Source organism: Carica papaya, chromosome 6 (assembly GCF_054855325.1).
Source record: "Carica papaya isolate Zhongbai chromosome 6, ASM5485532v1, whole genome shotgun sequence".
Lineage (NCBI taxonomy): Eukaryota > Viridiplantae > Streptophyta > Magnoliopsida > Brassicales > Caricaceae > Carica > Carica papaya.
The window spans coordinates 8,281,427-8,305,962 of record NC_142314.1 but is presented as its reverse complement, the minus strand read 5'-3'; the positions used below and the strand labels follow the sequence as shown (position 1 = coordinate 8,305,962).

The 24,536-nt window shown below is 36.2% G+C and overlaps 2 protein-coding genes across 5 annotated transcripts; one reads left to right on the top strand and one right to left on the bottom strand.

Moving 5' to 3' along the window:
• The first annotated feature begins 705 nt into the window (after positions 1-705).
• On the top strand, positions 706-17,705 carry IYO (RPAP1-like, carboxy-terminal protein). Of its 4 annotated transcripts, none has more exons than XM_088206649.1 (11): positions 706-1,105; positions 1,506-2,412; positions 3,678-3,805; positions 6,816-7,003; positions 7,432-7,537; positions 7,619-7,879; positions 8,301-8,489; positions 8,680-11,007; positions 12,959-13,054; positions 16,365-16,574; positions 16,989-17,705. In XM_088206649.1, the coding sequence occupies exons 1-11, from the start codon at positions 863-865 to the stop codon at positions 17,196-17,198; spliced, it is 4,866 nt and encodes a 1,621-aa protein (XP_088062775.1). In that variant the 5' UTR covers positions 706-862; the 3' UTR covers positions 17,199-17,705. The 4 variants fall into 4 exon arrangements, with proteins under 4 accessions (XP_088062775.1, XP_088062774.1, XP_021903655.2 ...); XM_088206648.1 differs by having other exon boundaries at positions 7,607-7,879; XM_022047963.2 differs by lacking the exon at positions 12,959-13,054.
• Positions 17,706-19,047: 1,342 nt separating this feature from the next.
• Positions 19,048-20,599, bottom strand: LOC110819013 (acetylserotonin O-methyltransferase-like). Its single transcript, XM_022048089.2, has 2 exons — positions 19,732-20,599; positions 19,048-19,653 (listed from the first exon to the last, which is right to left on the bottom strand). Exons 1-2 carry the CDS (start codon positions 20,500-20,502, stop codon positions 19,351-19,353), a joined length of 1,074 nt encoding a protein of 357 aa, XP_021903781.2. The 5' UTR covers positions 20,503-20,599; the 3' UTR covers positions 19,048-19,350.
• Positions 20,600-24,536: the final 3,937 nt, after the last annotated feature.

Genomic DNA, 24,536 nt, shown 5'->3' with positions numbered 1-24,536 from the left:
TAGCCAAACACAATCAATCCATCGATTAACGACACGTGTGCCCAACACGTCGATAATTTGTTAAATTAAAAATTACTAGAAAATAAAAATATAACATTATATATCAAATTCTAAATAAATAAGAACTGATTAAATATTATTAAATGTAATAAATATAGTGGTAAGCCTCATTTATATCTATAATGAAAAATATTAAAAATTATTTGTAAATATTAAACACATTAGATATTTATCTATTTGGTGAGACTTTTGCTTTACGATTAATACAAAAAAACGCCAAAAAAATTAAAATATTGGGTAAAATCAGAAATTATTTTTATTTTTAAAAAAACTTGAAATCTAAATATAAGAAGAAAAACTTTTGAAAAATGATTTATGTGAGGTAAAAATATAATTTTATGTTTCATTAATAATTTTAAATTTATTGTAAATTATTTAAATAGTATTTATTTTAAAATTTAATAATAAAACATTAAATAAAAATTTATTCAAATAAAATAATCAAAGTAAAATAAATTGTTTAAATTATAAAACTATTAAAATAATTTTAAAAGTATAATATTATTTTAATACTTTTTATTAATTTTATAATATAATCAATTAATTATATTTTATACTGAGAGCAGTTACAATAAATTTTCTTAAAAATTTTATTAAAAATTATTTTAAAATACTTCCTAGTCATTACATAATCACCAGCCGAACTAAGCTGAAGTTAAAATAGGCAAATCCCATAAGCCCAGCTTCTATATAGGTCTCCGACGAGTATGATGTTTTCTCTCTGAATTCACAGGCATTGCTTGCTGTGTGTGTCAAAACTTAACTGGAAGATCTTCCTCTCCAGAAACTGCATCAAAATCTCATGGAGAAGATGCAGAGGACCAAAAAAATTGATCCCAAAACCCCAGTGGTATCGAGCCAAAAGAAGATATTCGGGACCAACACACTGCAAATCAACGGAGACGATGCTTCATGTTTGATTGGTAGCATTTTGGAGAAAGGTATTTCTGATAGCAAACAAACAAGCAAGCCCTTTTCTCCAATCCCACCTCCGAGACCCACCGTCCTTCCTTTCCCAGTCGCACGCCACCGCTCTCATGGACCTGTAGGCTCCTACTTCTTCTCTCTTATTGCCGTCTTCTTTTTATTTTCTTTTCAATAAAGATATAAATTTTGGTAGATAAATAAACGAAAATCAGTTTTTTGAGACGTCTTACTGAAGTAGCTTTTGTTTAGGGTGTTAGCTTGATTTGTAGCTTTTGTTTATGGTTTTTTTTATGGGTTTTGCTCTAATGGGTGCTCTAGCTAATAGGAAAGTATCTTCATAAAACCATTACTTTCCTGTGGTTATTATAATTAATTTGCAGTCGGTGACAAGCCGTTTGGTTATTTTCAATTTTATCTCATTTATCACAAGCTTTTCTTGTTTTTGAGGGAAAGACAAAATAGATTGGAGCTTTAATTTCTATAGGTTTGTGGACTGATATTGTCGTTTCGATGCACAGCATTGGAACCCATTAGATAGTTTAAAGACGGACCATAATTGTGTGGGTGGTGAGGATGATGAGGAAGAAGATGAATTTGTCAACAGTAACTCAATTTCTTCTTTTGCTAATCCAGTAGAGAGAAAGCAGAAGAAAGGTTTGGACTTTAGCAAGTGGAAGGAGCTAATCCGGGGTGATTCATCTAACACGACAAAGGAAGGAGAAGAAGATAAGTCCAACATAGGCAAGACTGAAAAGCAGAAGAAAAATGTAGGAGGAGCATTTAGAATGACTGAAAAGAACATATCATCTGATCTATCTATTGCTGTGGTTCCCATGGAAGTGGACGATGAAGAGCATTCAGATTCTAGCAGCTTTGATTCTGTTATTCCAAAGGTGCCGATAAAGGCTTCAGCTTCAACTATGATTTCCAGTTACATATCAACTGACTCTAGAAATGAACAGGGATCTGTATCTCTTGAGAGTGAGATTGATGCTGAGAATCGTGCTCAGCTAGCGAGAATGTCGCCTGAAGAGATTGCTGAAGCACAGGCTGAGATAATGGAGAAGATGGATCCTGCATTATTAAACTTACTGAGAAAGAGGGGCCGAGACAAACTGAAGAAGCAGACATATTCAAGTCCAAAAGTAGCCAGAAATGATGAAGTTCATAATGCACAAAGTGAGATTCAATCCAACAATGCCAATACTTCTTTAGGCTTAGAGCATGATAATTCTCAGATGACGACGTCATGCCCCGCAAAAGACAAAAACAACAGGTTGAACAATAATTCACCGCATAATTCAGCGTCCACCACTGGTACTTTGTGGGAGGAATGGAGTAAGAGGGTTGAGGCTGTTCGGAACTTAAGATTTTCCTTGGTTGGTAGTGTTGTTGAAGATGATTTTGTCTCAACCTTTGACACAGGTAAGGCTAAATTATTGGTGCTCATAATATTTCTCTTTCTTACTTATTCTCAATAATATCATTTACAAATTCTCAGCATATCTGATAATTTTTCTTTTCTTAGAAAATTCTGTTGCCACTAACTGTCGTCATTAATTAATTTGTTTGACAGCACTCACTGTGATGGTACTGATCAGCTGGTGCTTTTAGACCATTGTTTGGTTAAAATCAAGGACCAGTTGGTTATTTCCAGTGTTTGCAAGGTTGAGAGTCAGGCACCTTATATCATACACGATGTCAAATTTAATATATTTGAAAGCATTGGAAATTACCAAATTGTCTGAAAATAGCTTGAATAGAGGATGTTGTTAGGAGGAAACTTCTAGGATTTTGGAGCTTCAGTCTAGCACCTTTGATAGATGGGCATTGCATAATTAGTGCCTATACGATTAAGAGTTCTTGCCTTTTTTGAAGTTTCCTGGTTTTTGGGCAACCAGGAAGAATTTTTTTTATTTTTTGAGAAAAATATTTCAATTCAACCACACCGAAGGGGTGCAATAAATACCGGTATATAAATTATTTACATATCTAAATATATTTATAAGATCCTCTAAATCCTCACAAAATAAAGAAGATAACTCTTGGTAAAAAAGCTTGGGATCTGCAACCATGAATCAATGAATATATCAAAATTACTCTTCATGTCCTTGAAAGTTATCCTACTTCATTCCTTCCAAATTATCCAAAATAGCAAGCGAAATAAACTTTGAAGATCGCCTGTCCTTGTACATACCAGTCCAAGTATGAATCTTTTCCCTCACAAAACCCGTCGTCACCCAACTAATCCCTAGAAGGCCATAAGCTAGGGTTTACAGACAATAAGTGAATAGACACCACAAGAGAATATGATTACGCGACTCTACCTCCCTTTTACACAAGAAAGATCCATTAACCAAGAAGAATCTTAGGGTTCTGGATAAATTTTGGTTTCCTATTCTTCCTTCCCTCTGCCCTCCACCCCCTCCCCCTCTGGCCTCCACAAATTATCTATTATGCTTAACACTTTGCTTGGCAGGAAAGATATTGGAGGAAAGAGAAACAAAAATGGTTTAGGGAGGGAGGGAGGGAGGGTAAGTAAAAGTGATAACATGGGGGTTTTAAATTTGTTTGTGTTCAAAACATTTTTCCTATGGAGGAATGGGTAAAGTATTAATCTTTGTTTTGTATTCAAAGAACAGAAAGATGCCAAAGCTTCCACATGATGTTGACGATTTCCAGTGTTGTAGGTGAACTTTCTCTTCACAAGGGGCCTAGTGCTGATAATGCTGCTGAGCGTGACTTCTTAAGAACCGATGGGGACCCTGGTGCTGCAGGTTACACAATCAAAGAAGCAGTAGCACTTTCTAGAAGTGCGGTAAGATGATACTATTTTTTATGGTAGTTGTTTAATTAATAGATCAATTACTATGGTAGTTGTTTAATTAATAGATCAATTACTTCTTTTTCTTCAATTTAGCTGTAAGGTAAATTTTGCCCAAGGTTGAGGTGTGGAAATATTGCTTTTGCTGTAAATTTTAGAATTCGAAACAATAAAGGAACAGACTGCTCTCTCTAACAATATTTTAAATATAATATGAAAACAATACCAGTTCATGGAGAAATCCAAAAATGAGCTAAAAATCATTAATAGTTTCATGCTTAACATATAAAAAAATTACTTCTAAAATTAGCATGGTCTTTTAATAGCTTTAAGAAATATTCAGTTTTCAATGAGTAGAAAGAAAAGAAAAGAAAAAGAAAAAACTAAAATATTCAATTTGACCCATGGCCTTAATCTAACAACTACTGTTTCAACATGAAAATAGTAAAATGTATATAGAGCAAACAATTTTCATAGGGTGCAAATGGATCATAGTCTTATTCTTTTTTCTTTTTTTTAATAATGGTTTTAGTTTGACAAAACTTATAACTCTATGGATTCTTCTGCCTTACTAAACAGCAAATAAGTTTCTTCAATATCAATATAAAAGATAAAATTCTTTGCACTTTAAGGTGAGATGAAGATGTGAGTTAAAGCAAATTGTTGCTGAACTCTTAAATATTGATGAAAATAATCTTGACTGTTTAAAGCTAAGTTCTGTAATTTGACTCGAGTCGGAGTACTATTATGATTGAAAACCTCTGCAATGATAACTGATAGTACTTAGTTAACTTCATTTCTTTTTTCTGAGTCCCAGTGATGATTTGATCAGATTTACTGTGAATTCAATTTCCTTTGACTCCGTTAAGACCCTTTCTTAGACTTGAGGAAGCCAAACTTTGGAAAATTTTCATATTCTTGAATTCGGTAAGTTTTTTTTTCAATTCTCAGGACATTTTACTATCTTGTTTAAGCTATATAATTAGTAAATGGATCAAACATTCAATAACTTCTTGAATAGGTAGCTAACTTTATAAGTAAGAATGATTATTGGATTAGCAAGTTATTAGTAGTGTGTGATTTGAGCATTTATATAGAGTTTAATATATATCTTTCTAATGTAGGATTAAGGCATCATATTGACACCATCATAATTAACAATCAATAAATACAAGTATAAGATCCAACTGAATTCATGAATATACTTGACTGTTAAATCATCAAACATCATTTCTCCCTTTAAACCAACATAATATGACTTTAAAACATAAATAATAATCACTTATGCTATCAACGAAAAGGTGCGAAGATATGTGAACTATATATGAGGGTAGCAGAAGGGGAAAGGAGTGAATTGGGAAGTTGGCAAGTATAAGAAAATGCTAAGCATCATTTGGTTATTGTCATTGGACAATAGCAATGATTTCCTCGGTTGAGCCTTACTAAGAATCAGTCCTTTACTGTCAAGTCTTTCTACAAGCAGTTGTTCAAATGTAATGATGACACTGTGAAGATCTCGCACAGACAGATTTGGAAGGTAAGAGTTCCTCCACAGGTATCATTTTTTGCGTGGGAGGCTAGCAGAAAATGTATCTTAACTATAGACAAGCTAAGGAGAAGGGGTAAGGTTAATGATATTTTATTTCCGAAAAAAAAAAAAAAAGAGAAGGGGTAAGGTTTTGGTGAATGCTTGTTACTTATGTAAGGGGGCTGAAGAGAGCTGCAACTATGTGTTGTCATGGTGTCTGGCGGTGTACAAGTTATGAGCCGTGGTTTATGGGTTGTTAGGTATTAGTTAGATGATGGCAGGCTTGATGAGAAAAAAGATGTGGGTGTGGAAGGGCATCAGGAGTAGGAGTAAATGTGCAAATGTGATGCCACTTACTATTTTTTGGACTGTGTGGAAGGAGATGAACAAGAAGGCGTTTGATGGGGTGAATGATGTGAATGGGTTCAATGTTCTCAATAACAGATGATTCTAAACCCTTGGTTTTTTGCTAGTGAGTCATTCCCCATAGTCAATGGAGAATTTAGAGAACCTTATTATAAATTGACAGATTTGTAAAAACTTTTGTACATGGGTTGACACCTCCTTAGTGCTCATAGAAATCTAATTCTTTATACTTTTTATTTTTTTAAAAAAATTATATCATCTAGAGGCCAACATATTATATATACTCTAAAAACAAAACAAATTGTTTTTGGGAACTAGTGAGGTGGCACCCATGAATAAGGAGGTGTAAGTTCAAAGCACACATGAGCATAAGTAGACATGGAAAGATGTAACATTTTTTTTTTTTGAAATAATAGAAAGATGTAACATAAATACATTCATTGCATGCATATAAAGGAAAATAAATTAATTGTAATAACTTCCCAATGTTTAGCTTCTATCTGAAACTAAATCTCTCCGTATAGCATAAACATTAATGAAACCAGGCTTTGATGTCTCTTGGAAAAGCCTTGTGTGCAAGTACCATTAGCCTACAACTTTTCAATCCCAAACAAGTATCTTCTGAGACTTCTGGCTTAAATAGTTGGCAATAATTGATTTGAACTCTTTCATAAAGCTTAACAATTACGTCTTATACATCTTTCCAATATGAAATCAGGGCATTACAATACTGACCTCTAATCTTGGGTGTGAATTTAGGAAACTTTGAAGCTAAAGTTTCCGTGAGAGAGTTTGATTTTGCCATAAAGAGAAAGATGTTAACATGGGGGAAGGAAAAGAGACAATATGCCAGAGAGGAGGGACAAGAGAGAATATGTTCCCATGCATTGAATGAGGGAAAATTTTGTTTTCTAGACAAGTTTTAGGTCACTTTTTATATTACTAATTTAACACCATTTGTCATTCATTATAAATAAAGATATTTCTGTAATTGTCAAAATAAGAAGTATTTTGCAATTAGAACTGGCTAAAGGGATATATCTTTGTAATTTTCATTCTTTACCATGTGTTTATTGTCTCCTTTCTAATAATAAATTTTATTGATTTCAGGTTCCAGGACAAAGGGCCCTGGCATTACATCTCCTTCGGACTGTGCTTGGTAAAGCTATACAAAATATTTGTCTAAAGCAAGTTGGGGAATTCGTAAATAATGATAATAAAGTTGGAAAGGATGTTGACTGGGTAGCTGTTTGGGCTTATGCACTTGGCCCAGAACCTGAGCTCGTCTTAGCATTAAGGTGAAATGCTTATGCTTTTAAATGCTTCTGTTACTCATCTTGCCAACCTTCTCCTAAATTGAGAGATTATCTGGCTTTTGAAATTTGTGTTTATATTGTTGTTGTCAACTGTGGCCTCATGTTTTAACTTTTTCTTGTAAGACAACTTATGAATATGATCCTTTTTTCCCTTTATACTTAATGTCTCTGGAGTTAATGAATTTTTTATGGACGTTAATGAATGTCTCTCATACTATCCCTACATGAGTAAACTTGCTTTTGTTGTCTCTATGTTGGTGCCTAGGAATTTGCAAGCTATAGCAAGTATGAATTGAATTTTGTTCGAAAAAGTATTTGTTCTTGTTAATTTATTGTTTCCTTCATGTTTTGGTTGTTAGATCTTTAGTTTGATATTATTTTGTTAATAAATTAATGTTTATTGGTGTTAGGATATGTCTTGATGATAACAACAACTCTGTTGTTCTAGCATGTGCGAAATTGATCGACTGTATACTGACCTGCAATTTAAATGAGGACGTGTTTGATATTTCAGAGGTAAGCTTTTATCCTTCATTCCTTAGAAACAATAAGCAATGGTCACGTGTTGATATTTTATATATAAAGTTTTACCTCCAGAGAGGAGCAATTCATGGAATGGATTGCTTTACTGCCCCCGTGTTTCGAAGTAAACCAGAGATCGATGTTGGTTTCCTCCGTGGTGGATATTGGAAGTACAATACAAAACCTTCTAATATACTTACTTTTACTGAGGATACTGTAGATGATGAAACAGAAGGCAAGCATACAGTTCAGGATGATGTTGTTGTTGCTGGGCAAGATGTTGCTGCAGGCTTGGTTAGAATGGGAGTCCTCCCAAGAATTTGCTATCTTTTGGAGGTAAGCAGGGTTATCCACAAAGTTGCTTCTTTATGATAACATCATTAACCTATGTACTTCTTTACTACTATCTTTTGCATTGTGGAATAAAATATAAATCTGAATGCATTCTTAGGTTTCTGAATAGCAGATTACCCTATGGGTGAACATATATTATAAGATCTTGTTAAATGATGCCTATGCCTTCCTCTGTGTTTTTAGGAGATAAATATGGCATTTCATAAATGTGATCCTTTCTTTATAGAGGGCTTGCAAGTGGTAAGATTGTGGAAGAAGAAAACAATTGATGGTTTTTTTTAGTTTAAAAATGTTGTTTCGAAGTGCTGTACCTGCATTCTGACTGCCTATCCCAACTGGCCATTTTCAACAATTGTCACTTGGTTTTCTAGTTTCCTGATATGCATTCAATTCATTATCACAGACAGAACCAACAGCAGCTTTGCAGGAATGCCTAATTTCTATGCTTGTTGCAATAGCAAGGCATTCCCCCACCTGTGGAAGTGCAATCATGAAATGTCGAAGGCTTGTTCACACGGTTGTTCATAGATTCAATGCGAATAGCAGTGCAGAAATTTGTTCATCTCAGATCAGATCTGTTCGCCTATTGAAGGTAATTATTCCTTTGTACATGTTTGGACAGTCAAATTGTTTCATATATGCTTCACTTAGTTGTGACGAGGATGGAGAATTTTTTCCCGGCAAAAACAGACAAATTAATATTCTTGTGTTTCCAATTAGTCATTTATTTTTTAATTATTCTAAACTTTAACGAGTCAAATTTGTGTTATCATGTGAAAAAGGTGTTGGCTTTATCTGATAAGAAGAATTGCCAAGAGCTTTTGAAGGGTGGAATTTTGGAAGCTATGACATGGCACTTATATCGGTTCACCTCCTCGATTGAGCAGTGGATAAAGTTGGGGAAAGAAAAGTGCAAACTTTCTTCGTCATTAATGGTGGAACAACTACAACTTTTGAAGGTCTGTGTCCAGATTGAGTATCCTATATTTAACTTCTCCGATATATTTCCTGCATTGTGCTTGTGGTTGAATCCACCCACATTTGAAAAGCTTGTGGAGAACAATGTTATTTCTGAATTTGCTTGTGTCTCTAAGGAAGCTTACCTAGTTCTGGAGGCATTGGCTGGGACACTTCCAAACTTTTACTCGCAGAAGATTGGTAGCAATCAGATATTAGAGCATACTGGTAATGACATGGGGTCCTGGTCCTGGAGCTTTGTAGGTCCTATGGTTGATTTGGCTATGAAATGGATATCACTAGCATCTAGGTTATTTGACTGGGAAAGTGGACTAAAAGTTAACCTGGATTTCAGAGGCTTATCCACCGCTTCCTTCTTGTGGGTATATTCAGCTGTTTTTCACATGCTTTCCAGAGTTCTTGACAAACTGAAACCAGAAGATACCATCAGCCTGAATGAAAGTGAAGGATATTTGCCATGGTTGCCAGAGTTTATTCCTAAAATTGGGCTTCAAATCATTAGAAATGGGTTATTGAGTTTCTCAGTTTCCAGGGAAGGTGAGTATGGGGCAAATTTTGCTGGGTGCTCCTCTTTTACTGAAAAATTGTGTTGTTTCAGGCTGCAGGGTGAATACGAATCATCGTTAGCTTCTGTCTGTTGTCTCCATGGAATAGTACGGGTAGCTGTTTCCCTTGATAAGCTGATACAGTTAGCCAAGGCTGGGATGCATAGTTTTCCTTCCCAAGGATCTAATCCTTCAATAGAAGAATCTATCCTTGAGTCTGGGATATTGAAGGGATCTCTGGTAGAATTTAGATGTCTGTTGAATGCTTTTATGAAGTTGGTAGCATCAGAGTGGCATTTGGTGCAATCTATTGAAATGTTTGGCAGAGGAGGGCCTTCTCCAGGGATGGGAATTGGCTGGGGTGCCTCTGGCGGAGGATTTTGGTCAAAATCTGTTTTGTTGTCACAAACTGATGCAAGGTTGCTTTCTCACTTGGTGAATATCTGTCAGATAGTTCCTGCTAGGGAACAACTGGGAGATGAAGAGTTGCCCTTTATGATGGAGGTAATAAATACTGCTTTAGGAATGTGTTTAACCGCTGGGCCAAGGGATAAGATTGTTATCGAGAAGGCTTTGGATATTTTGCTTCAGGTGCCTGCTTTGAAATACCTTGATCTCTGTGTTCAGCGTTTTCTCCAACTTAACCGGCGAATAAAATCGTTTGCATGGGAATATAAAGAAACAGATTACATACAATTCAATATCATATTAACTTCCCACTTTAGGAAAAGATGGTTGTCTGTAAAGACAACATCCAAAACTATGGATGGCAATAGTTTCTTTCCTGATGGAACATCAAAGAGTGGAGTTGGTTTTATGGAGACCATACATGAGGATGTAGAAACACCAAATATGACAAGTAAAGATCAATCCTGCAGTTATTTGCTAGTTGAGTGGGCTCACCAGAGACTTCCGCTTCCAATTCATTGGTTTCTCAGTCCCATCTCAACCATTGTTGATCATAAAAGTTCCCATCCTGGGGGTGCTTCTAGCTCACAAAATCTCTTTCAAGACTCTGCTGATGTGCTTGAAGTTGCCAAATGTGGACTTTTCTTCCTTCTAGGCATTGAAGCTATGTCAACCTTTTTACCGGGTGATGCTCCCTCTCCTATTCGCAGTGTGCCTTTAGTTTGGAAGTTGCATTCTTTGTCTGTTATCTTACTAGTTGGAATGGGTGTCCTTGAAGAGGAGAAAAGTAGTGATATCTATGAATCCTTGCAAGAGATCTATGGGCAATTTCTTGATGAAGGAAGGTTGGGTAAAAGTTCAGAACCCATTTTAGATCGACAGGTGAATTTATTTTCGGTAGAAAGTGGTAAGAACAAAAATATGGAGTCCCTAAGGTTTCAATCGGAGATTCATGAGAGTTACTCAACATTTATAGAAACTCTTGTGGAGCAGTATGGTGCTGTATCTTATGGCAATTTGGTATATGGTCGGCAAGTTGCAGTTTATTTGCACCGTTGTGTTGAGGCTCCTGTGCGACTTGCTGCCTGGAATGCACTGTCTAATGCTCATGTTCTTGAACTTCTGCCTCCTTTGGAGAAATGCTTCACAGCAGCTGCAGGGTACCTTGAACCCATTGAGGTACTGGCTCTAATCTGCTTGTACTACACTTTGGATAAATGTAAATATTAATATTTGGGTAATTGGTGATGATGTAAATGTTAATATTTGCTTAATTGGTTATCCAGAGGGAAAAGGAAAGGGATGAAAGTAGTTACATTATTGTACTTTTTTCTGAGGGGGAAGCATGTGATGTGGTTTTTGTTGTCTGAAGAGAGAGACATTTATCAGTGATAATCTGGCAATTTTTCACTGTCCCTGTAGAAAATATAATAATTAAAAAAATAAATTAGGATTAAAAATAGTTATTTACAACTGTTATGTGCTGCAAATGGAGGGAATCATTTACAACTGTTATGTGCTGTAAATGGAGGGAATCACCAATAAATTTGTTGCAATAAATTTGTCCTTAGAAACAGAATTTTGTTAGGTTTTCTCCAGAATTTGTTAGGTTGTTAGGGTAGTAGACTTGTATATATATGTGTAAATCATTCATCAAGAGGAGGAAGAATATTTTTTTCTCTCAATTTTCTTCATGGTATCAGAGCCATACTTGATCCAAAAAGAAATTGGTATCAAACCTTGCTAAGCCGTAATCAAAAATGGCCTCGGGTGAGCTTCCATCCTCTCCACCAGAAGTTTCCTCTGGTTCTTATCATCACACAGCAACAACCAGAGCTGTGAGTGAACTACCATCATTCTGTATCACAGGACATAAACTCGATAGCAACAACTTCCTTAAATGGTCGTCGTCTGTCCGTCTCTTCATCCGCGGATGGGGGTGTTATGAGCACCTCATTGGCGAGCTCATGCCTCCTCCATCGTCCGATGCAAATGCACAAACCTGGGAGATCAAAGACAGTATGGTCATGTCCTGGCTCATTACCTCAATAACTCCTAAAATCGGAGAGAATTTCCTTCTCTACGAAACTGCTCACGAAATCTGGAATGCAGCACATGAACTCTACTTCACCAAGCAAAATACCTCTGCAATATTCGAAATCGAGTCAACTCTTCATGACCTTCGACAAGGAGAACTCAGTGTCACCCAGTATTACAGTATCCTTAGTCGAAGTTGGCAGCAGATGGATGCCTTCGAAGAGCGTCACTAGAACTGCCCCGAGGACGCGAAAAACTTTAAAGTCTTTGTGGAAGAAAAGTGACTCTTTAAATTCCTATTAGGGCTAAACAAAAATCTCGACGCGATTCGGGGACGTGTTCTGAGCACCAAACCTTTGCCGAGTCTTCGAGAAGTATTTTCTGAAGTTCGACGCGAGGAGAGTCGTCGGAAGATCATGATGGGAGAGAATGACCAACCTCACCAGACTGAAAATTCTTCAGCTCTCACAACCCGAGCGATTGACAGTCGAACAAAGAAGACAAGGCCCTGGTGCGACCATTATCGGAAGCTAGGGCACACTTGGGAATGTTGTTGGAAGCTTCACGGCAAGGCAAGTGACTGGAAACCACCTTCGGGTGAGTGGAAAATGTCGAAAGCAGAGACCTCCAGCAAGCTTCGAGGAAATCACGTGACGGCAGATGAAGTAATTTTTTATGAGATGGGAAAAGACCCATTTACCCTTGAACAGTTGGAAGCCCTCCAGCAAATCTTGTCCAAGAAATCTCACCCGGTCAATGCCTCTATGGCACACAAAGGTAATATTCATCGCTTATCTGCTCTTTTAGAAAAAAGGACAGGTGTAGGTGGTAGATTCTGGAGCATCTGATCATATAAGTGGCGATTACTCAATGTTCCAAAATTATAGAAGATGTGAAGAAAATATTTCAATCAGAATTGTACATGGTTCTTTCTCAAAAGTGGCAGGAATGGGCTGTAAATTTGTCTCCAAATTTGACTCTTTGTTTAGTTCTCCATGTTTCGAATTTGGATTATAATTTATTTTCTATCAGCAAGCTATGTGAAGATTTGAAATGTGCTGCGAAATTTGTTTGTAATATGTGTAATTTCCAGGATTTGGACTCGGGGAGGACGATTGGCAGTGCTAGGATGAGCTCGGGATTATATTTGCTTCAAGTCAACACTTCTAAAAGACAAGTTTACAATGCAGTATGTGAAAACTCTGTTCCTATTTCCAAAAATAATGATAATGATATTATGTTGTGGCACTATAGATTAGAACATCCAAACTTCATGTACTTAAAAAGGATATTTCCACCACTATTTAAAGAAAAAGATCCAGTTTCATTACAGTGTGAAGTTTGCTAATTTTCTAAACATACTCGAAGTTCATTCTATAGTTTACCATATAAACTATCTAAACCATTTGCATAATTTACAGTGATGTTTGGGGGCCTTTCAGGGTTTCCAATGTTTCCGGAATTAGGTGGTTTGTATCTTTTATTGATGATCATACAAGAATTATTTGGGTATTTCTCATAAAGGAAAAATCTGAAGTGGGATCTCTATTTAAAAAATTTCATACAATGATTCGAACCTAATTTCATGCTACCATCCAAATATTGAAATCCGACAATACTTGTGAATATTTTGAAAATACTTTTGAAAAATACTTTACTGAACATGGCATTATCCATCAAATCTCCTGTGTTCATACTCCACAGCAAAACGGCATAGTCGAAAGAAAAAACAGACATTCTTGAGATTGCTAGATCTCTCATGTTCACCACACATGTACCAAAATATCTTTGGGGAGAGGCTGTCCTTTCAGCTACCTATTTGATTAATCGGATGTTCTCCCGTATTCTACAGTTTCAATCACCATACACTATTCTCTCAAAAATCTTTCCTGATTCTTACATCTTAAACACTTTGCCACTTAAAGTATTTGGGTGTTTAGCATATGTCCACATTTATAAGTATCTTCGTGGAAAATTAAACCCAAGAGCAATAAAGTGTATTTTTTTTGGGTACTCAGCAAATCAAAAATGATACAAATGCCTAGTTCCGGAAATCCGCCGATTTTATAATACCATGGACGTCACCTTTTTTGAGAATCAACCGTTTTATCCCACCACTGATATTCAGGGGGAGAAATTTACTCAGGAATATCAGTTGTGGGATGTTTGTGTACCACCTCTCTACCCACAAAATCCATCACCAGAAAAACCTTCCCTGGAGATTGAACCCGAAACCTCACAAAAGAAATCAGAACCAAAACCTGTTATAGAAAGCACATTACCTGCAATGAGTGAGTTATATGTCTATACAAGAAGAAACAAAGGAAAAGCACCCGAATCATCCAAGCACTGCCATGAATCCCCCACTAATCCAGGTAACGTAATCTCTATACTAATTCTTGATTCCATTGATTCTAATATTCCTATTGCTTTGAGGAATGACACTCGAACATGCACCAAACATCCTATACATGACTATGTTTCATTGGACAAATTATTATCGGAACATCATGCTTTTGTGTGCAGGATAGACAACAGTTCACCTGAACCCAGAACAATACATGAGGCCTTAGAAATTCCAAAATGGAAGTTAGCTGTCCTAGATGAGATCAGGGCACTTGAAAAGAATGAGACATGGGAACTAACTGATCTTCCTCCAGGAAAACGTCAAGTGGGATACAAATGGATTTTTACAACCAAATATAATCCAGATGGGAGTGTGAATAGGCTTAAGGCCCGCCTGGTAGCCAAAGGCTATACACAATCATATGGTGTAGATTATCAGAAAACGTTTGCACCAGTTGCCAATCACAATACTATTCGGGTACTCCTCTCACTTGCATCTAACCTTGACTGGCCACTGTATCAATTAGATGTAAAGAATGCATTCCTTAATGGCGATTTGGAAGAAGTGTATATAAATTTACCACCAGGGTTCGAATTAACTGACAACTCTCAAAAAGTGTATAAATTGAAGAAATCACTCTATGGCCTAAAACAATCTCCAAGAGCATGGTTTGACAGATTCACAAGAGCTGTAAAACATAAAGGATATGAACAATGTCAATCCGACCATACATTGTTCGTCAAACATCGCATATCAAGTAAAAAGGTTATTTTGATTGTATATGTTGATGATATCATTCTCACAGGAGATTACCTTGAGGAGATTCAGAAATTTAAAGAATTTCTGGCCAAAGAATTTGAAATAAAAGATCTTGGAGTACTAAAGTACTTCCTCGGTATGGAAGTGGCTAGATCAAAAAGGGAGATTTCAGTTTCTCAACGAAAGTACATTCTTGATCTCCTAAAAGAGACTGGGATGCTAGGAAGCAAGCCTGCTAACACCCCTATGGACTCAGTCATCAAATTTGGATCCAGAATCAGTAATAAAATGGTTGACAAAGGGAGATACCAAAGACTTGTTGGGAAACTTATTTACTTGGTTCACACAAGACAAGACATCAGTTTTGCAGTAAGTCAGTTCATGCATCAGCCAACTGAAGATCACATGAGTGCTGTGTATCAAATTTTGAGGTATCTCAAGAAAACTCCAGGATAAGGTTTATTCTTTCAAAAAACAGACAGAAAGGGTGTTGAAATTTACACGGATGCGGATTGGGCAAGTTCTATAAACGACAGGAGATCTACATCAAGATATTGTACCTATGTTTGGGGTAACCTGGTTACTTGGAGAAGCAAGAAACAGTCTGTTGTGTCTCGCAATAATGCAGAATCTGAATTTAAAGCGCTCACTCATGGTATTTGTGAAGGTGTATGGTTGAAGAGAATACTTGAAGAATTAAAAGCCCTCAACAATATGCCTATGAAAGTATGGTGCGACAACCAATCAACAATTAGTATGGCCAAGAATCCAGTACATCACGATAGAACTAAACATGTGGAGATTGATCGTCATTTCATTAGAGAAAAATTGGAAGATGGGATTATAACTCTGATGCATATTTCAACCAATCAACAGATCGCAGATATTCTAAGTAAAGCTCTTCCCAAGAAAACCTTTGATGACATAATATCTAATTTAGGTTTACTCAACATATACGTAAACTAGATTGAGGGGGAGTGTAGAAAATATAATAATTAAAAAAATAAATTAGGATTAAAAATGGTTATTTACAACTGTTATGTGTTGTAAATGGAGGGAATCACCAATAAATTTGTTGCAATAAATTTGTCCTTAGAAACAGAATTTTGTTAGGTTTTTTCTAGAATTTGTTAGGTTGTTAGGGTAGTAAACTTGTATATATATCTGTAAATTATTCATCAAGAGGAGGAAGAATATTTTTTTTCTCTCAATTTTCTTCAGTCCCAAATCTTTTGAAAGCCATAGTGCAATCTTTCCGAGTGCATCTTTTTCTGTTTGCATATCTGGGTGACCTGTTGCTTTCTTTATCACATGCAAATTCTCTATAAACACTAACTTCTACTACTAATAATAATGATAGGGATAATTTGTAAATCAATTGCTTCTGTTGCAGGATAATATAGATATTTTAGAGGCTTATGTGAAATCATGGATTTCTGGTGCTCTTGACCGAGCTGTTATTCGAGGATCAGCAGCATTTACACTGGTTCTGCATCATGTTTCATCCTTCATTTTCCTCTCTGGTGCCAGCGATGACTTATCCCTGCAAAATAAGCTTGTGAAGACTCTACTGCGAGATTACTCTCAGAAGCAGAACCATGAGGTATCCAAACTCTCTATTGCACATATAAGATTACAATCCCATTTTAGAAAATCTTGAGCATCTGTATGGTTAACTTGGCTTAAATTACATTATAATAAAAAAATATTAAATGTTGGCAGTATTATGCATAATTATTGAGATATTTGAGACTCTTTATGGCTGACTGGTTATTCTCATCACCCCACTTGTATTCAGATAAGTCTTTTGATTGCATTCTGACAGTTAGGTCATACTCACATGGAATGTTTAAGAAACTGTATTCTCTACAGGATTAATGCACAAAAGAAGATTTCTTTTACTGCATTAGCATTTTCATTTTAGTATTTAATGTGCTGAACTTTTCTCCTTCCCCTGCTTCCCTCATGAATAATCTGTTTTGATTGTTTTTTCTAATGGAAATAATTATAATTACAGGGAATGATGTTGGCTCTTGTCCAATATAACAAGCCATCTACATCTCCAAATGGGCAAAAGGAAAACTTGTTACTGCAGAAGAGTGATATAGAACAGAGATTCAATATATTAAAGGATGCTTGTGATAGAAATTCTTCTCTTCTGATTGAAGTGGAGAAGCTAAGGTCTGCCATTGAGAAAGAACAGCACAGATCCAAAACTTCTATGTAGTGACGGAGAGAGAAGAGAATTTGATATGCTCTGCACTATTTTGCATGATCAAATCCGATGGTCAACTATCTCTAGGAAGGGGAAAGATCATCCTTGTTTCCTATGTTCATGGGGTTATATACTCAAAATGGTTGCCTTATACAGTTGGAAGATGCAAATGTGCTTCTGCGAGTGAAGAATCCAATTGACGCCACCAGCACAAAACTTCTTCTCAGAAAGTAAAATAGAATTCTTATCTGTAGTAAATTATGTGTATATAGCCATATGGAAGAGGAGTTGCACACTCTTGTTTTCTCCAGTCCAGATGAGGAAAACAACTACCCTGCTCAAGAAATTTTTTTTTCGAATACTTGGATTAGTTTATAAGTTAGGACTTGACTAATCTATACTCAGTTAGCTGGTAAGCTGATCTTGGTAGCAGATGCCATTGTCAAATTAACTGGTGTTAATTTGTAACTTCACGTTTGTTGTTGCAATATAGGATGAAGGAAATTGAGTTTTTCCTTATGTTTTTGTTTGACACTGGCTTGAAGAAAAGTTAAATCACTGGAGTTACATTAGTGTGTGTTTATTTCAAAGTTAGTAGAGTGTAGAAGAATAAAACTATAAATTTAGTAGATAAAAAAGTTAAAAATGGTAATCAAGGTAATATAACAAGTGAAGAGAATCCAGAGTTGGAACTCCCTGTTGGAAAATTATTGAAGTACAATGAGAGGACCCGACAGACTTAGTACAAGCAAAAAAGTGGGGAACCCCATGTGTGCAAGTGCATCATTATTATATATCAGGCAATAATTCTGACTGTAGGGTCTCCATATTTTTCGCTTCAGATCTGCTGATTTCAATTAATGAAGTCACTGACTTTCTCAGAAAGTAGGATTTTTTTTTTTTGGGTGCAATTTCCAAATAATGTAATCAAATTTTGATTATAAATTTGGGTTGATTGTGTATTATACAATGTATAAGACCTTGTGTACCAATATTATGGTAAAATGTGTAGTTTACAGGTGGCTTTCGAAGTTTCTGAAGGAATCAAGTTTGTGTTGGAAGTTTTTATTTTAGAAATAGTATCAAACACAACTCTAGAACTACAACTATATTAGATGTGCGGATTCTATTTGGATTATGGGATATAACTTCATGTTAGATTTTGTTTGTTTAGAATCGATTTAGTGTTGTGTGTTAAAGTATATTTGTAACTAGAACTATCAAAAGCATCTGAAGTCTAAGCTTACTTTACAGTCAAACCCAACTAAATTTGATTGCTTTTTTATTAAAAAAAGAAAAAAAAAATTTATTAAATTGATTTTTTTATTATTTTTAAATATTTGTATTGATTTTTATATTAATTTTTTTTATTTATTTTTAGCGTTAAATATTAATAATACTAATAATAGATTTGTTACTTGATAATAAATTAATATCTAGTTATTTTTAATTGAGTAAATATTTATATCAAATATTATCATGTAAAAAATAATTGAATTTTTAATAAAAAATATAATATAAATCAAATTTAAAAATTTATGCTTATGTTGCCCATGGGAGGGATGAGGAGTACGCTTTTTTATTTTATGTTTTGAATTTTGAATTTTTTTATTTTTTATTAAAAATAATTAAATTAGTTTTTACACATCAAATAAATATTTAATTAATTAGCAATAGTTACACGGGTATTAGTAATATTTAATAGATAGAAATATATTAACATAGATGTTCTAAAAATAAAAATAAAATAATTAATTAATTAATTAATATAAAGACTACTAGATGCTCTTTGTAAATATATTTCTTTAATATATGCATATATGAATATATTTCTACATATACAAACGTTAATATTGAAATGTTTATTGACATGAATAAAAAAAGAAGCATTGGGTAATTAATATATAATTTATTTAAATAAAAATACAATAATTCAACAATAGCACACAAAGAAGACAAACACTTTTTTAGAAAAACATCTAATACAAACCACGATTGATTTAGAAAAACAAAGTACAAATAAGGAAGAATATAAAACATAGCAGAAATTATTCCAAAAAAGGCAATATGCACTCCTCACGTTGGAACGGCATCCCCTACAAGACAAGACGAGAAAATCAAAGGCACGGATCTCAACTTGGATAGATTTGTATAAACTAATATATCAAGGATAAGCTTCAATCACAGACTGAACAGCTTCTATATGTTTCACTTTGAAGCTGCTGAATCCAGCTTCAATCAGGACATACTCCCATTCCTTCAATGTCCTTTCTTTACCATTGTTAGTATGAGCCACCATCACCATGTCCAACATCAACCTCACCAACTCAACTTCTTCATCTTTCTTCTCCTCAACCACTGTGTCAACTATTATCATCTTCCCACATTTCTCCTCACCTCTAATTGCTTCTTTGCATTTCTCCAAGATTCTGATGCAATACTCGTCGTTCCAATCATGCAACACCCACTGCAAAATCGACCATCATTGTTAATTTAAACTTATTTTAAATGGGAATACATATATATATATATTAATTAATTTTACCATAGTGAAAGCAGCGTCAGCTTTTGGAACACTTTTGAACATATCACCTCCTACATTCTCAACACCATCATACTTATTTGCGACAGACACAACATGAGGAAGATCAAAGTTTATGCCTTTAACCCAAGGAAAAGCCTTTACCAACAATCCCAAAGCAGTCCCGTTGCCGCCTCCAACATCCACCACATTCTCCACTCCCTCAAACACCTCTGGACATCCCTTCACGATCGCCGGAACCACCAACCTCGCATCACACGCCATAGCCTCATTTATCAGCTCACTATGTCCTGGATTCTTCGCAGCATACTGCCATATCTCCTCATCATTCGCTCTCTCAAAAGGGGAACGCGTATTCTCTCCTTCCAGCAAAACACGTGCGCTTAGATTCAGCCACGGTGCGAGCATCACCGGGCTGCTTTCAAGCAGGATGAGGGGAGCCAAGGTGCCATCTCCATGACTGGTCATTCGACGGGAAAGAGGGGTTGATATGTAGCCTATTGAGCCATCAGTGGCGGTGGATGCTACTTCTTTGACTATCTTTCGATGCACCAAGTACCTCATGATGCGGTAGAGTTGGGGTGGTGAGCACCGGAGGGCGGCGGAGATCTCTGAAAGGGTCATGGGTTTGTCCTGGTTAACTAGCGTGTCGGGTATTCCAAGCTCGATGGCACATTTCACGACTGCCATGTCGACAAACCCGAACGCATATTTCCATATATCAACTCCTGCTTGAGCTTCTTCTTCAGCTTCTAGCTTTCTGCATTCCTCCATCCTTCGAGATCAGGATATATTATGAATATGTTTTAAGTAATTGGATGTGTGAAACAAATCAGGTGAGCAAGGTTCATTATATAAGCATGAAGAAATTAGGGTGAAGAAATTAGGGTGCCACATAGTATCTATAATATCCGAGCTCAAAATTTGGTGCGGTATTAATTTTAAAATTAAAAAATATATATAATTTTTAAATTTATAAATTTTTGTTTAATGTAAAATTAGAAAAAAATAGTTGGATAATGAAATTGAAAATAATTTTAGAAAAAATGAATGAAAATTTGGGTTCTGAAGTATTTTTGAAAAAAAAATAAAAAATTAAAAGTTAAAATACAATTAAGGATAAATGCGTCACGTAAGACTACCCAATCAGCAGCTCCAATAAACCGGAGCACGTTGCGTGGCAAGACAGGCTGACTCGATGCCACGCAGGAGGCCACGCTGGCAATCTGCGTGTCTGCGATCGGACGATTCAGACGCGTTCTCGCACGCATGGACGGTCTGTATCCGTTCCCTCCTCATGCGCAATTAGACGGTCGTGATTAAATGCGATGAATGGTTCATATTCGTTCCTTCTTTAAATACCATCGTACGGTCAAGATCAAATTACAATGAACGATTCAGATTTATTTTCTCTTTAAACGCGATCGGATGGTCGAGATCAAACGAGATAAACGGTCAAGATTTAAGGGAGATGAGTATAAATATCTCACTTTATACCGAACCCAAACTCTAGTTGCCAGCCCCCCACCGGATAAGAAGAAACAGTCGCAAGAGAAATGAGCCGACTGTCGCTCGAGGCCACGCCGGAGCCACCTCCGATCGCCAAAAAAGGTAAAAATTCTCCTATTCGCTCAGAATTTGATTTTGAACACCTCCACGGCCAAATCGGAGCAAAAGGAATGGTGGATGAGCATAAAACCGCGAATAAAACCCAGTAGCACTACCGCGAAAAAAACAAAAAATCGCCTCCGATGAGCCCCTTCCCGTTTCTCATTTCGTGCCACTTTTCCATCATTGTGTTTACCATTCTGTTTTCTACACGTTGACTGAAGAAAAAATTCAGTTGCGAAGGTGAGCCCGCAGAGCTGCCGCACTGGAAAATTTCATCGCCGGTAAGTTTTTATTTTTTGACTTTTTTCGACCAACCGAGACCCCATAACATATTTTCTTGCAGGGATGGGTATAAAATCAGCCGAAACTGAGCAAAACTAACCGAAAACAACCAGTTTGAGGCAAATTTTTGTCGTATGCGGCAGTGCCGTTGCCGGAGCACGGTGGTGCAGCCATGCCGAAATTTTAAAATTAACCAAAAAAGATTTTTAACACCGATTTTAGATTTTTAGATACGTGAACCGTGTTTATACCTCTATAGGAAAATTCAAAAAACTCAGGGACCGCCTGTAGGCGCAGTAAAAAGTTCAGTATTTCGGACAATGATTCGGGTAAGAATCTATCACTTTATTCCCTGTTATGGAATTGAAGTCTAATTATCAATAATACGGCATTTTGCATAATTTAAAAAACTTCAAGAATTAATTATAGGTTACTAATGGAGGCGGAACTGATTATTTATTATTGTTGTCTTATTTAACCGATTGTTTGATTTTACAGCTTTAAATGCATGATAATATACTGAAATTGGTAAAATGATTCAGTTGTATTTTCTTGATGCTTGTATTATTTGTCTTGCGTTGATTTATAGTTAAATTGTAAAACTGAAAATTAAATGTAAAGGAAAAATTGATTGTTTAAGTGAATGAATAAATGGTAGTCTTACTGGATATCTTAGGAGATGATGGACAGATCGGGTACATAGGGAACCTTACCGTGAACGTCACTTCATACCAGATAGGGTATCGAGAATTGATATTTTTGGCACTCATACCGGACGGGGTATAAAGATAGCTGATTAGTTGACAATATTGAATAATAGTTCATGTATAGTGAGATATCCCTATAAACCCCCATGGATACTAGTAGACAAATAAAAATGGAAGTTTGTTATTCTTACTTACTTGAAAATGAGATTTGAATGTTATTTGAATTATTGTCTTTATAGATCGGTTTTGAAAATCTCGTAACGGTAAATATTGAATAAATAGTTTTGTTTATGATAAATGAATTTACTTAAATTAAAAGCTCTATTGGTTATTTTTATGATTTTTACCAACCTTCATTTTCTGTATCGGTGAGTAGTGTAATATTCTTACTGAGCGAGTGTAGTTCACATCTTCAATAATTATTTCAGATCAAGAGGACCAAGACCCAAATCCCGATCAACAAAAGGTTTGTGGATAGTTCACCACCCGAACTCATTCAAAAGCTAGTGAATGTCGTCCTAAGATGCTCAGTTGTTTACTTTTCGTTTATTTCTTTAATTTTTGTTTGTTCTTTTAGAATGGATATTCTCATATCCCTATTGCGCATTCTAAATTATCGTGTAAGGAATGTAAACCTTAAACTCTATTGTTTCGCTTTCGCATTCAATTCAAGTGTTTACCTCCTTTTCAGTTCTGGGTCGTTTCAGTTGGTATCATTATATAAGCACGAAGAAATTAGGGTGCCACACGGTAGGTGTGAAATCACTTTAATGCGTATTTTTATGGTATAATTTGATATTTTATTATTGAAACTTGAGCTTATTTAATTTGTTAGCACCTGTCATGATAAAATATATGACCTTATAACGATACTATAGTAGTATTTGAATAAAAATGCACATGATACAATTTTTTTGACGAGTATATACAATACAAGTAGAATAGACAATTTTTTCTTGGAACAAAAATAATATATATTTTAATTATTATAATATAATATAAATAATCTTCAAACAAATATATAAGTAAGGGTGTAACACCCAAGTAATTTAATTTTTATCTTACTATTTTTATTTTTATTTATTTGAATTTTTTAGATTTTTAATTAATTTAATTTGATTTAATTTAATGAAAATAAAAATAATAATAATGATAAAATTAGGTAAAAATATTATTTGGATTTAATTGAAATTGATTTTGGGAAAAAGGGGTGAAAATTTAGATTCTTGGGTGTTTTTGAAAAGAAAATCGGAAACCGGGAGTCAAAACGCAATTTATAAAAGTTGTGCCACATCAGCACCCACGTCAGCAGCCACGTCAGCGGCCTGGTCAGCAGCCCCGGCCAACCAGGACATGCCGCGTGGCAAGAAAACGCTGACCAAGGGATGGGCCACGTGGGCGATCAGCGCGCGTGCGATCGAACAGCCCAGATCCGTTCCCGCGCGCACGGACGGCCCAGATTCACACATACGGACGGTTCAGATTTAATAAGGCACGGATGGCCCAGATTTAATCAGGCACGGACGGCCCAGATTGCATCGAGATGGACGGCCCAGATTTAATCCCAATTAAATCGCGATCGGAGGGTCCAGATTTAATCTTGATGGACTGTTGAGATTAAAAGGCAAAGGGTATAAATATCCCCACCCACACCTGACCACAAAACCCTAGCCGCCAGTGCCTCGCTGGAGAAAAAAAACCAGACGCCGGAGGAGCCGGCCGCCGCCACCCACCGCCGCACCGGGGAAGTTTCCGACTGCCGATCGATGTAAATTTTCTCCCCCTGGCTCGTTTTTCAATGCTGAGTCCGCCTATGGCCAAATCGGAGCCAAACCACCGACCAAACGACCGAAAAACCGAGCCGAAGTCCAGCGGCGCCGCCGTGTCCCCCCTATGTTTTTGCCTCTGATGAGGCCCTTCCCGGCCTCCGTTCGATGCAAATTTTATACCACTGTGATCAACGTTCTTTTCTCTACAGGTTGATCAGAGCCAAACATCAAAACGCGACTCACGCCGGAGGAGCCGCCGCACCCAAGAGCACCGCCGCCGGTAAGTTTCAGTTTTTCGTTATTTTTTTGGCCCACCGAGGGTCCTAGGGTTGTTTTATCGCATGGACCGATGCAAGTGTGGCCGAATTCGGCCGAAAACGGCCAACCCGAGGCGAATCGCCGCCGCTGTCGCCGGAGCACGGCGGCTCAATTCTGATAT